Consider the following 14,181-nt stretch of genomic DNA (forward strand, 5'->3'; position numbering starts at 1 on the left):
TAGCTGGATGTGGTCGGAACCCAGAGCTGAAGACTTGGGTGTAGGGATGGAATTGAGGGTGTCCCTGACATTTAGGAGAAGGGCCAGACCTGACCCAGCCCAATGGGTCTGATCCCAGCATTGATATGCTGAGAAAGGCATTTCAAGGTGGGCAGGAGGGACCAGAGAAGGAGCTGGAGGCAGGGGGCCAGCATGCAGTCAGGTGAAGGTGGAGCTATGGCTGGAGTAAGGAGAAGTGCTGGGGTGGGAAAGGTCCACAGCAGAAAGGACTGAGCTGGGGACAGCTTGGGGAGCAGGGGAAAAGGGAAGGGGATGGAAGCCTCAGAGAACACAGAAAAGCAGATAGCCTCGTGTCTACTGGCAGGTGCATGGTCAGAGTGGGTTGATGCCTGACAGATCTTTGTCTACTTCCTAGCTGTGGTAGCAATCACTTCCCCTCTCTGAGCCTCAACTTTCCCATCTGTTTAATAGCACAGCCCACATTAAGAGTTGTTGTGCAGATTGAATGTGAACACATAGGAAAGCTCCTAGCACGTTGCAGGGACTCTGCCAGCAGGAGCTGGCTTTGCAGGCTCAGGACACACCCCACAGAGTAGGCAATGACAGATTTCATTTCCTCTTTCTCCCTCTCCGGCAGGAAGAGCCAAGACAGAATGGCGTGGCAGGGGCTGGTGCTGGCTGCCTGCCTCCTTGCACTCCCCTCCGCCACAGCAGACTGCCTGTCCCGGTGCTCCTTGTGTGTTGTGAAGACCCAGGATGGGCCCAAACCCATCAACTCCCTGGTGAGTTTCAGGGACTCCTGTGAGTTTCCACAGATGGAAGGGACCATCTGTGTGTGGAGCCCAGAGAGGGAAGGTAGCAGGCCTGGGCAGCTGTGAGCCTGTCCTATAGACTCATCCCACCTGTGCAAGGCATGTCCTGCCGTGGTCAGCCTGGGTGCCTGCCAGGGACTTTGTTTTCCAGCCTCCTGTCCCCACCCCAGATCTTACCACCATGGGTTCACTCAGGTTTGGGACCGGAGCTCAGGTTTCCAGGGAGCCTGTTGCCTGGTAACAAGGAGTGTCATTTATGAGGTGGTGCTGACTTTGGGAGTCAGCAGCCCTAGATGAACTTTTCAGAGCTTCTCACCACCAGGCCGATAGGCACCTCCAGACCTAGTCACTCGCAGGGAAGGAGCTCTTTTCACCACCCCTAGATGCCAGGATCTGGTTGTCAGGATCCAAGCCTGACTCCTCTCCTGGGGCTTTAGCATCTCTTGGCTGGCCTTGCTGGCTTTACTGTGAGTCAAACTTCTCCCTGTGCCTCTCCCATGACAGCAGACAAGCTAGAGTAGAGGTACGTGGGTGTGGTGGACAGAATGTGAGCTTTGGTTCTGCCAATTTCTAGTTCCATGACCCTGGAACCCCCTCTCTGAGCCTTAGTTTCCTCATCTGCAAAATGGGGGTGATTCCATGAACTGAGGATGCAAAGTATTGAATATACAATTCTAGCCACTCTTTACTAGGATGCATACAGTGCACCAGGTGCTGCCCATATATGATCTCAAAAGAGCCCAGTGGTTAAACATGGTGATTTGTGGCATTAGAACCTGGGTCCAAGTTCCAGTACTGTCTAGTATCGTCCTTGTGGTCACTGTTATCATCATCATCAATATCACGTTTAACTCCTCCCTACTGCTATGAAGTAGATACTATCATCCCTCCAGGTTTGATGAACCCTTAAACATCCCCTCATATGTGTTCTTTCCACCATTCTGCGTTGCTTCTGATCCCCTCTATAAGGTGTTTGCAGCATCCTTCACACCTAGGAAAGGTTGGGAGAACCAACTATTCCCTCTGGAGTGAGAAGTGGAAGATTATGGGTGAGCACGGCAGAGTGCTATGGGAAGATCTTATCTCCAGTTTTGGCAATGTCACCTGTAGCCAGGTGCCCTTGGGAAAGCTGTTTCACCTCTCCACGTCTGTTTCTTCACCCTCCACAGGAGCACAAAGTCATCTACCTCTGTGTACCACTGGGAGCATTAAAGTGGGCAGCCCGGGGCTTAGTAATGGTTTTTTAATTTTCTCAGACCTGGACAGGGGACTCTCTGGGGCAGGGGCTTGTAGTTTGACGGTTTGATGGTGGTGGTATTTCCACTGTGGTCTTTTGGGGTCTTTTTCAGATTTGCTCCCTGGAATGCCAGGCCGCCCTGCAGCCCGCTGAGGAGTGGGAGAGGTGCCAGGGCCTTCTGTCTTCCCTCACTCCCTTCACCCTCGGGCTTAATGGCAAGGGAGACTCGGAGAGCAAGGCAGCTTTGGAAGAGCCCTACAGCGAGCTGGCGAAGCACGCGGGGCCCTCCTGGAAGGAGCTGGAGAAAAACAGGCTCCTTCTCAGAACCCCAGCGGAGGAGAACGATCTAAGCAGCAGCCTGGAGGAGAAGCTCAGGGGTCTCTCTGGCAGGTTGGGGGAGGAAGCAGAGTCTGAGCTGACTGGGGGGGCCCAGCCGAACGATGGTGCCATGGAGGCTGGAACACTGGATTCCGATGAGGAGGACCCCAAGGAGCAGGTCAAACGTTACGGGGGCTTTTTGCGCAAATACCCCAAAAGGAGCTCAGAGGCGGCTGGAGATGGGGATAAGGTGGGCCATGAGGACCTGTACAAGCGCTATGGGGGATTCTTACGACGCATCCGTCCCAAGCTCAAGTGGGACAACCAGAAGCGCTATGGCGGTTTTCTCCGGCGCCAGTTCAAGGTGGTTACTCGGTCTCAGGAAGACCCCAATGCCTATTACGAAGAGCTTTTTGATGTGTAAACACCTCTCCATCGTGGAGTTGAGTCAGGAGCTTCCCGTAATGCCCTTCCAGATTGGAGTGAACGCATTCATCTGCCCCTATAGCCCCCATCCCTACGCTCAGTTCAGCATTGTCTATAAGACATCCAAACCTAGCCTGCCTCTCTTCTGCCTGGGTGCAGTGTTTGTCTGGGTCAGTGAGGCGGGAGGATGGAGGTTCCCCTCTCCAATAGGCTTAGCGCTTGGCTCCAGCCCTACAACTCTAAAACTACCACCAGCAGCAGCTTTTGGTATCAATCCCATTCACGTGACTCTCCAACTCCAGGAATCCAGACTGACCTCTTGATCTCTCTGGATCTATGATCAGGCATTCTGACCAATGCCCCTCTCAGAAGAAAAACGAGCATTCCCCCTCTCATGCAGATATATTCATTTATATAGTATATGCGTGTATCATAAAACATACAAAAGGTAGAAATTTAAAACAAGATAGATAAATAAAAATCCTAACATTTTATTCTCAGACCTCAAAAGAGCTCCCTACAATGGAGACCATGCTTTAGGTAAAAAGCTTAAACATTGCCTTTTATTGGAGCAGGTATTCCTACACTAGAGAGTTCGGGCTCCCAGTGGGTTAAATGTTCAGTTATTGTACTCTGAGTTCACATTGTTTAGAAACACACCTTTTGAGAACCCAGTTCCTGAACTCCAGTCCATGTTGGTATGCTGGACAGCATCCAACTTCTCACAGGAGAGGAAGGGAGTGAAAATCCCTTTCGGAAAATGTTAATGAGAGCAGCTCGCCTTCTGAATGCTGAAATGATCAAGGGGGGAGCGAGGCAAACCAATTTGTTCTGCGCAACATACTCAAAATGTGGACCAGTTCCCTCATCCCTCATTAAACAAATTAAACTGATCGGTATCACACTCCAACCCCAGGATGAACCGACGCTGAGTCAAGTTGATGAGGTTAAGCACAGCCGTGTTCTTGAGGAGCTGAATCAGCCTCCAAGAGTCCAAGCCATCTGGACAAACATATGCATTGGGCCTTGGGTCAGGGAATCCAGAAGCAACAGCTAGAAAGAGGAAGAGGCCCTCTTTAGGTCCCCTGGTGATTCTTTCCTCTTAATGCCTCGGAATAAAGCTAGAAAGAGGAATGAAATGATTAAATGCTTGAGGACAAATGAGCTCCCTTGATTCAAATAACCCGGAAGCAGAGGCAGGGACCTTAATCTAAGTCCTCTTCTCTGTCTCTCTGCCTTTCTGTGTCTCTGTCTGACTCTCAAATCTCTCAATCTCTCTCTCCCTCGCTCCCTCCCTCCCTTTCTGTCTTTTTCTCTCTCTTGTCCCCAGGCACTGTGGTTTGGTTTGTGGATCCAGGAAGCTGGTCTGGATGGGGAGGAAATGAACATGAGTTTGGTTATTTTGTATAAGATGCTGCTGAGCACACCTCTTCATGCACAACCCTCACCTCTCATGATGTTCTGAAATGTATGGATTGTTTTCGAGTTACTTTGTGTGCTTTTCAACAACCCATTTTTGCAATCTACTTGGAATTTCCTTAGTCCTTAGCAAGCCTGTGTTATTTCCAACTCCTCCAGTACAATAAATAAAAGAAAGACGCTGATGTGTGTGTGTGTGTGTGTGTGTGCGTGTGTGCGTGCGTGCATGCGCACGTGCACCTTAGTGCCCAAGAGTGATAAGACCTTTTGCAGAAAAGAGAGCTGGGGAATGAAAAAATATACAAATACACATACACACACATTCAAGTCAGAAAACTAAATGTAGGATAACAGAAAGAGCACAAACTTAGGGTGCCATAGCCCTAAAGTTTGTTGAAAAGTTGAAAATCTGTTTGACCTTGAGTAAGTCATTTGACCTCTCTGAGCCTTTGTTCCCTCCTCTGTAGAATAAAGGTGAACAATACCAATTTTTTAAGGTGGCCGTGAGGGTTAGGTGCGATCAAATATGCAAAGCTCCTAGGACATAGTGAGCACTCAGTACATGAGAGTTTTCTTTCTTACATTGTCTTAAGGAACAGTGACAGAGCGCAAGCATCCAGCAACACAGTGGGGAAAGGAAAGAGGGGTGCTGTCTCCTATGCTGGCTGCCCAGGCAGGAGGGACAAGTGTTTCCAGACAAGGGGGAGTGTGCTAGGGATGAAGAATACTCTAGAGAATGGGTGGCACAGTGTCCTTTACTAAAATGACATCTTTCTTTAAATGGCATAGATGTCTTTAAGTAGAGCTAGAAGATTCAGTGGCTACAGACCTCATGGCTTCCACTTGGACACTGGCTTTCTTAGTGACTTCATAGAAAATACAGAGTCAGGGAGATCTCATTCATTCCCTCATTCATTCAACAAAGTAATTGAAAGCCTGTTGCCAGGTGCTGGAGGTACAGGAAAATAAGATGGATAAGGTCTCAGCACTTATGGAATTTATAGCCTAGTGGGGGAGACAGAAAAGAAACAAGTAAACAAATATAAATATAAAATTAAAAATAAATTTAAATGAAATTTAAAATATTGGTAATTGTTGTAAAGGAAACAATTGGGATTTGGTAATAATGGATAACATGGGTAGGGGAGGAATCTCCCTAAGGTATTCAGGAAATCCTTCTCAAGGAATATTCCATCCTTGATAGTCATAGGATCAAGTTGGAAGGAACCTAAGGTTGGGATTATCTCCTCCAACGACCTACCCTGTGCCAAAATTGACACATTGATAAGAAATTTCAGTCTGCTCGAACACTTTCATTGACTTGGACTTTACAACATATTGCTACTGCTTAATGATTCCATACTGGAAAGTTCCATCTTTATCTTGGGTTAAAATTTAGGTTTCTGTCAGTTTTACCCATTGGGTCCTGATCCTGCTGTCTGCTAGCCCAGGAGATTCTCTAAGGAAGGCTTTTCTATTACTTGCAAACACAGGGCTCCTAAACATCTCAAATAGGTTAAAGGAGCAAAGGAAAAACAAAAAACAAAAAAGGGGAATTTGTCGGCTCACACAAAAGAAAGAGACAGGGTCTTTAGCTTCATGTAGAGCTTGATCCAGGGGCTCAATAAGGACACTAGCACCTCTACTCTCCTCTGTGTTGGACATGCTTTTAAGATGGCTGACAACAGCTCCAGGCTATACCAGGCAGGTTCAAGTCTAGCATGCTATTCTCACAGCAAATCCCAACTAGAGTTTCACTGCACCTCATGGGCTCTAAATGGGTCAAATGTCCAATTCTGAACTAATGCCCATCATTATGCACAGATTACTATGATGCTCTGATTGGTCAGAAATGAACCACATGATCACCACCCGAGCCAGAGTTGGATTCAACCAAACTCAAAGGAGCTGGACGAGGAGTGGGAAAGGGGGTGCTTCGTGAGAGGAAAATTGGAGCATGGTTCCCAGTAGGAGAACGAATGAATGCCAGTCCACCAAACAGGATGGTCACTGCCCTATTGAGTGAGGGTGGCTGGGTGTGGGCTAGGGAAAACTGGAGGGTGTGTACCAGGGGAATGTGGGCCTAGAGTAGCCAGATTTGATTTTTAAGACTGTAGAAATTTAGGTTGCAGGTTTTTTTTCAATGTAGGCAAGTAATTTTTTTTTTTAAGTACTGAGCAGAACAAACAATAATGTGTTCAGGATGAGACACATTACTCTCAGAGACCACTACTTTGCGACCTTTTTTTTTTTTTTACAAGAAACACTCCTCTTTTTGGTTTTAAAATTTTCTCCATATGCTATGGATTCTAGAACGCTATTGTTCTGGACTCCCTTTTTTGGACGAATTTCTCTTGGTCAAGGAGGGTTGTCCACATAAGGTGGAAAGAGTGTGGCCAGGGAGGGGTCACAGAGACCTGGGCTCAGATCCCACTTACCTGGGTGGCTCTGGGCAGGCCACTGTGCTTCACTGAGCCTCAGTTTTCAATCTGTCAAATGGGGAGAAAAATATTGACTTCTCTGAACAGAGGTGAGGAGTTAGTAATGTAAAGTCTGTGACACATCTGACACACAGGGGTGTGTGACACTTGTTGCTGCCCCCTCTTGAGGGGCAGTGCCTCTGATTATGTTATTCCAGATGTCACCTGAGCAAGGCGCACACCTTGCTCAGAAAGGACAAAATTCTCCTGGTGGTAAGAAAAGGACATTAACAATTTTTTTTAAAAAAATCAAGTTATAGCCTACCTGCTGTAAAGTGTACTTAATCTTAAGTGTGCAGCTCAGTGGATTCTTACATATGTACACACTCATGTGACCACCATTCAGATTGCAATATAGAACATTTCTAGCATCCCAGAGGGGTGATCTTTTTTTATGAGCTGTTTGTGACGATGGAGAGCAAGCCAGAGGAAGAATTGGAATAAAGACATCACAGGCCCTGTGGAGTTCTTGTTCTTTGTTCGTGTCACCAAGGCCACTGGGCAGCGATCACAGAACAGGCGTTGGTTAAGTGATGCCAACATCCCGGTAACCCTAAATGAGCGTGTTATTAATAAGCACCCGGTCTCCACGACAACGCCTTATGCCATCTCCAGCGAGGAGAGTCTTGTCACAATGATCGTGACAATCCTCATGGTCCCTCGCATGTGGATCACCCCTCCCCCACCCCACCTCCAAGCCCTTCACACAACGAGCCCAGTGATGAGGCTTATTAATTAAAGGCCCCAAAGCTGAAGACCACAAGATCCCCACGACAGGGCCGGGAGCAATGGTGCCCTAACAGGTGTCACTCGGCATCTCTGGTTCATGTGCTGGGTCCCTGTCGTCTCCCATTATAGCAGTGGAGATTGATAACGAAGATTTGTAATTACTCTTGTAATATGTAAATTTGCACATGAGTTGCACTCCCACCCTCTTTGTCTTATCTCTAACTTAAGCCAAGCCCCATTATTCTTTGTCCCCGGGGCTCCCCTCCTCCTTAATCATCTTTGAGTTTTGCCATCTGAAAATACCCTCTTGTCTCACTCTTAACTCCCCACTACCCCGGGGTGGCTCCTGAGGGACCTGCCGTGGTAAGATCCATACGGCGTGTGAATTTGGAGAAGGAGCCCTGGGCTGAGAGTCTGGGGACCTGGGGTCTGAGTGTGGTCCCGGCTGTGCTAACTGGCTGTGGGAGATGGGCTTTGAATTCTCCAGGACACAGATTTCTCATCTGTAAAACCATGTGATGGTATCATCAGGGCTTTTGTCCCCTCGAGAACTGACACGTAATACCTGCCCCGCTTCAGACACTGAGTCAATAACTGATGAGCAAAGCAAAGGACCCTTAGCTTCCTTACCTGAAAATGGGGGTGATGAGTCCTACCCTGGCAGGTAGTGGGGGGGGGGTCACATGAGAAGATGCAGGGACCATGGCCCAAAGTTGTTGTGTAATTAGTGCTAAAATGCCCTCCTCACTGGAATGCATCCCATAACCTGATGAGTGTTTATTGAACACCTGCTGTATACCCTGCCCTGGGGTAAAGGCAGGGCATTCAGTGGTGAATAGGCAGAGTCCCTATTTCGTGGGGCTCACGTTCTACTGGGAAAGACCAATCGCCTTTATAAACGAAAGAATGCGTCAATGTTTCTGGTGGGTATGGGGGCTGTAAAGGAAAATAAAAGGGTAGGGGGATGCCGGTGATGATGGGCAGGAGGTGTTACTCAGAGGGGTCACAAAGGCCTGTCTGAAGGGGGGACAGTTGACCAGAGTTGTGTGGGAGGTAGGGGGAGTGTTGCTGGTATGAGTGGTCAGGGCAGCATTCCAGGCAGGGGAACAGCAAGTGCGAAGGCCCAAGGGAGGGTTTGTGGTTGTGTAAAGAAGAGTCAGGAAGTGAAGGGGACAAGTGAATGCAAAGCGTAGGAAACAGGCTGCAGAAGCAGACAGGCACCAATCGAGTAGGGCCTCCCGGATCTCAGCACAGGGTCCTGTGTTACACCGTTACCCTGTGGGATTAGCAGAGCCCCCTTGGTTCTCGGAGTGCCCGGGTTTGGGCAGTATGTGATATTTTTGTCCACTCATGGGCCATGGGAAGGACCCTGACTTTTTGCCTTGGATGAGGGGACACACTGGAGGGTTATAAGTGCAAGACAGACATTATCTGACATGGATTTAGGGGGGTCAGCCTGGCTACCACGTGGAGAGCAGGCTGCAGGGAGCATGAGGGAATTTTCCGTGATCCTGTTGGCAAATGGTACCCTCCAAAGTGAACGTGAGGGATGCATGGTATCAGGAATGACATGGGAGCTTTTCTTTCCTGGAAGGCCCCAGGCCCAGCATTCTCTCCTTAACGGACAGAGATGGGCATCAGGCCCACAGTCAGGCAGCAGCAAGCTCTCAGGACTCTCAGTGGTGGTGGGTTGCACTTAAGGAATCAGTCTGCAGAAGCCAGCTCGCAGCAAACACTCCCCACCCCCGACCCATCTCAACCTTTAAAAATGTAGCCTCAGGAGTTTGAGCTTTGAACTTTAGGGGAGAAAAGTCGTTGAACTTGCTTTACATAGAAGATGGGTCATTGGAAAGTGTATAAATCAAATTTTTGCAAATCGGATTACATTTTAATGCACTAGGGAGTACTGCCATTCGATTGTCTTATCGACTTTACAGATTACAACAGTGTCTCTTGCCCACTTAGGAACATTTGAAAAACTCAGCAAAGCATCAGTGTTCAGATATCAAGTGTTTACTGAGCCCCAGGGCCAAGGCCTGGTGGGGATCCAAACATGGATAATCTTTGCCCTCAGCAGGGAAGACCTTGTAGAGCAAGTAACTGTGAAAAATGAATGAAGAGTTACTCTGGGGATGAGTGTGTAACAAAGGGAGCTGCAGGGCTGGAGAACAGGGGCCTGAAGATGCCACTTTGAAACTGAGATCTGGAAGAGCAGGGGTTGGCCAGGTGGGAATGTCGGTGGGTGCAGGGAGGGTTTCCAGTGGAAGGAGCAGCTTGGGCAGAGGTGAGAGGAGCACTGTGCACAGGAGATTCTAGAGGAAAGCCAGGGCGCTGAGCAGGGACATGGAGAGGAAGCTTGATCATGCAAGACCTGAAGGTCATGCCGTGGTGGGCAGGCTTTATTTTAAGAACAAGTGAGTAAGTAGAGGATTTTAAGCAAAGAAGTGATATGTTCAGATATGCTGAATCAGAGTTTTCTGGAACAAGGTCAGGAATACGTATTTCTACACAAACCTCCAACAAAGAAAAAAATATCACCTTTGATTCCATCTCTTAGGGATAGCTGTGATCACTCATGGCATATTTCCTCCCAGGCTGGGTTCTCTGCTTGTCTCTGAACACTGAATGATATGCTTTTCTCATTTAGCATTATATGTCTGAAGCATTTTTTACACATTCTTCGTAAGTGTCATTTATAAATCTATATAATCATAATAGTTCACAAATTGGATACACTATAATTTACTCAAGTATTTCCTGATGGGAGAGGGACTGAACATCACGTCTGGGATATTCCTGAGGTGGTGCCTTTGCTCCATTGTTATTAATAGCACCTCTTTCACTTTTTTTTTTGATATTTATTTATTTACTTATTTTTGGCCGCGTTGGGTCTTCGTTGCTGTGTGCGGGCTTTCTCTAGTTGCACCGAATGGGGGCTACTCTTCATTGCAGTGTGCGGGCTTCTCATTGCAGTGGCTTCTCTTGTTGCGGAGCATGGGGTCTAGGCACGCGGGCTCAGTAGTTGTGGCACGTGGGCTCAGTAGCTGTGGTTCGCGGGCTCTAGAGCGCAGGCTCAGTAGTTGTGGCGCATGGGCTTAGTTGCTCCACGGCATGTGGGATCTTCCCAGACCAGGGCTCGAACCTGTGTCCCCTGCATTGTCAGGCGGATTCTTAACCACTGCATCGCCAGGGAAGTCTCACCTCTTTTACTTTTAAAAGAGTCCTGGATGAACAATTATATGGCCACCCTTCCTATGGGATGAACATTTGAGTTGCTTACATTATTTTTAATATTATTGTTATTACTGTTGTGAATAACCCAGTGATGGATATATTTCAGCCAATCAGCTTAAACAAACCATATAATCACAATCAGTCTTTGTTAAAAGGATGCTCAGAATTTACCTGGTTGTGTTTCTCAAACTTCAGATATCCATATGCTGCCTGCCCAGCTACTCACTGCCAACACTGTCCTGTACTTAACATTTTCCTTCAGTTCAACTTAGGTGTTTTGGGGGTTTTTTTGTTTTTTTTTTTGGTGGCGGGCCTCTCTGTTGTGGCCTCTCCCGTTGCGGAGCACAGGCTCCGGATGCGCAGGCTCAGCGGCCATGGCTCACGGGCCCAGCCGCTCCGCGGCATGTGGGATCTTCCCGGACCGGGGCACGAACCCGTGTCCCCTGCATTGGCAGGCGGACTCTCAACCACTGCGCCACCAGGGAAGTCCTCAACTTAGTTTTTAAAGCTTCTGTGAATGAATTGATTAAAGAAGGAAATGTTATATTACTACCATGAGTGGAAAGCCAGTATCGTATTCTATTAATAGAAGTGGTATAGCAATGGTTCAAACAACAATATTGTGAGGGACCAGCACGGGGCCAAGACTGGTAGAGAAAAGGAAGATTTGCAGGCATGGAGGGATGTTAAAGACGAGCGTCTGAAGGAGCCTTTCCCTTTAATAGAATCAGAAGGTTTCAAAGCATGTTATAAACTTTCTCCTTTGGGTTCCTGGTGGCAAAGCTGGGGCCATCATCGCTGAGGGAGTGGTTTTCATTGAGCGCTGAGGTAGCCTGAGATCATGGCTTTGTGCGCTTGGCAGTGAGTCTGGAATTTACTCTGAGGGTTTTAAGCGTTGGAGCAGTGCTGCTATGCCTTTCCATGGGACGGATGCTGCCTTGTGCTGTCAGTTGACTCGCTCAGTCATTGTTCTTCATGGGGACTAAAGGCCAGCTTCCTGTTCTTCTGGGGTTCATGCTCTAGAGGACGAGACCATGACAGTAAAACCCCATTTTAACTATACAAGTGCTGTCAATGCTTTAATTTTTAAAAAATTAATACATTTTACTTTTTTAGTTTTAGGTTTACAGAGGAAAATGAATGAAAGTACAGAGTTCCCATATACCCCTTCATCTCCCCCAATACACACAGTTTTCTGTTATTAATGTCTTGCAATAGTGTGATACCTTTGTTACAACTGATGAACCCATACTGATACATTATTATTTGGGTTCACTCCTTGTGCTGTATTTTCTACGTGTTTTTACAAATGTATAATAATGCGTATCTACTACTCCAGTATCATAGAGAATAATATTGATAGTTTCACTCCCTAAACACCACTGATCTTTTATTGTCTCCAGTTTTACCTTTTCCAGAATGTTATGTAGTTGGACTTACACAGTGTGTAGTCTTTTCAGGCTAGCTTTTTTCACTTAGTCATATGCATTTAAGATTCCTTCATGTCTTTTCATGGCTTGATAGCTCATTTCCTTTTAGTGTTGAATAATATTCCATTGTCAGATGTACTGCAGTTTATTTTTTCATTCACCTACCAAGGGACATCTTGGTTTTGGCAATTATGGATAAAGCTGCTATAAATATCTGTGTGCAGGTTTTTGTGTGCACATGTTTTCAACTAAGAGCTTTAATTTTTATTAAAGTTATAATTTAATTATTAAGGTTATTTTTCTTACCTCTGATGGGATAAGATGGGACGGGCTGGCTCTTTTGACAACACGATCAGGGAAGACCTAAAATAAGGCCTGAAGGTTGGGGAAGGAGCCAGCCATGGAAGAGCTGAGGGGAGAATATCCCTGGCAGAAGGAACAGCAAGGGCAAAGGCCCTGAGGTAGGAACACACAGGGGCTTGAGGAAGAGGGTGAGCCCAGTGTGTGGTGTGTGCAGTGGCGGAGATGGAGAGCCAGCCAGGCCTCCAGGCCCCAGCGAGCACTGAGATTTTATTGCCAGCACTCAGGAATGTCATTCAGGGACTTAAAGCACAGAGCAAAGGGGCTGAGAACTGCAAGGTGTTTGCAGACGTTTTCTCAGGGATCTCCCAGCAACCCCATGAGGTCTGATCCAGTCTCTGTTTACAGATCAGGAAACTGAGGCTCAGTGCAGGAGAAGGCACACCGTCCTGTCTAACTCAACTTCAGGGATGATGTAGCAGAGAGCACGGAAAGAGAGAGATGCAGAATCCAAAGGGCAGCCTCTGAATATCTATCTGAGCTAAGCCTGGGCAGACAGCAAGGGTAAGAATTTAATTAGGCTGTAAGGAGATTAGCGGAGGAAGTCAGCTTTGACCTCCTGGGCAAGGCGGGGAGTTTGGAGTGGGGGGCTGTAGTTTCAGATCAGCCAGAATTAGGTAATGGGTATGGCCAGAATCTAATTGTCCAAGAGACAATTTCCTCTTCAGAGGAAATGGAGTCCCTTTTTGTCATGGCAACCAATTCAAAACAGGCTCAGCCTGTCGGTCAGCAGCCAGAGGGAGTCACCCTGGACGCTGCGGTGTCACGTCCCAGTGTAAACCTCTAGTCCACAGGTGCATCAGGACCCAGCTCACCTGAGACCCATGACAAGAATGGTTTCAACAAGAACAAAGTTTCTTTCTCATGAAAAGGTCAGAGGTGGGCAGCCTAGGGCTGTTTTATTCAGCCTTTTCTGCATAAACAAAGGGCCCTAAAAGTTAGTGGCTGAAAACAATGCCAGTTTATTTCTTCTATTCTGGGCACTGGAGGAGCTCCTCCCCCGGGCTTCTCCTGGGCTCAGCTGGAGGGCAGCCTGGGCTGGGAGGTCCCACTCAGCCTTACTCTCATCCCTGCAGCTCGGAGATCCCGCCTGGGACCCTCATCCTCTCGTGGGGTCTTGGGTCAGCACTTCAAGAGGGCAAATGTGGAAACTGTGTGTTGCCCCTATGGCCTCGCCTTAGAAGTCACCCAATGCCAATTCTACCACATGTTACTGATCAAAGCAAGTCACAGGACCAGTACAGATTCAGGGGAGGGAAATAGACTTTGTCTCTTGATGGGAAGAGGGCAAAGTCACATTGCCCAGGGGCATTGGGACAGCAGGGATCTTCCTAACAATCTACAACAGGCTGAAATGGACATTCTGCTCCATGAAGTCCTCCTATCCCAGGATACTCCCAGCTCACCACTCCACCATCCTTAGGGGGGGGTCCTGGTCCTTTGGGTCCAAGAGTAGCTGGACTCCAACCATCACACCCACCGTCCAGGTGGCAAGATTCAGGAATGGAAAAAAGAGAGGGGGAAGGACACACACATCAGTTGCCGTTTCAGAAAGGTTTCCTGAAGTTGGCACTTAACATTTCTGCTTCTCTCACTGGCCGGATCTTAGTCACATGGTTGCACTTAGCTGCAAGGGAGGCTGGGAAACACTGTCTTCATTTCAGGTGGCCGAATGCCGGTTTGGAAACTAAAGTTGTATTTCTAAGGAGGAAGGAGAGCATGGATATTGGGACCCA

The 14,181-nt window shown here is 47.7% G+C and overlaps 1 protein-coding gene across 1 annotated transcript; it reads left to right on the forward strand.

The window, feature by feature from the left end:
- Positions 1-653: 653 nt before the first annotated feature.
- On the forward strand, positions 654-2,791 carry PDYN (prodynorphin; the record flags this gene model as incomplete). Its single annotated transcript, XM_082856197.1, has 2 exons — positions 654-782; positions 2,162-2,791. 2 exons carry the CDS (start codon positions 654-656, stop codon positions 2,789-2,791), a joined length of 759 nt encoding a protein of 252 aa, XP_082712323.1.
- Between the last annotated feature and the right edge of the window lie 11,390 nt (positions 2,792-14,181).

This window comes from Leucopleurus acutus, assembly GCF_964270905.1.
Source record: "Leucopleurus acutus genome assembly, chromosome: 16".
In the NCBI taxonomy this organism is placed as follows: domain Eukaryota; kingdom Metazoa; phylum Chordata; class Mammalia; order Artiodactyla; family Delphinidae; genus Leucopleurus; species Leucopleurus acutus.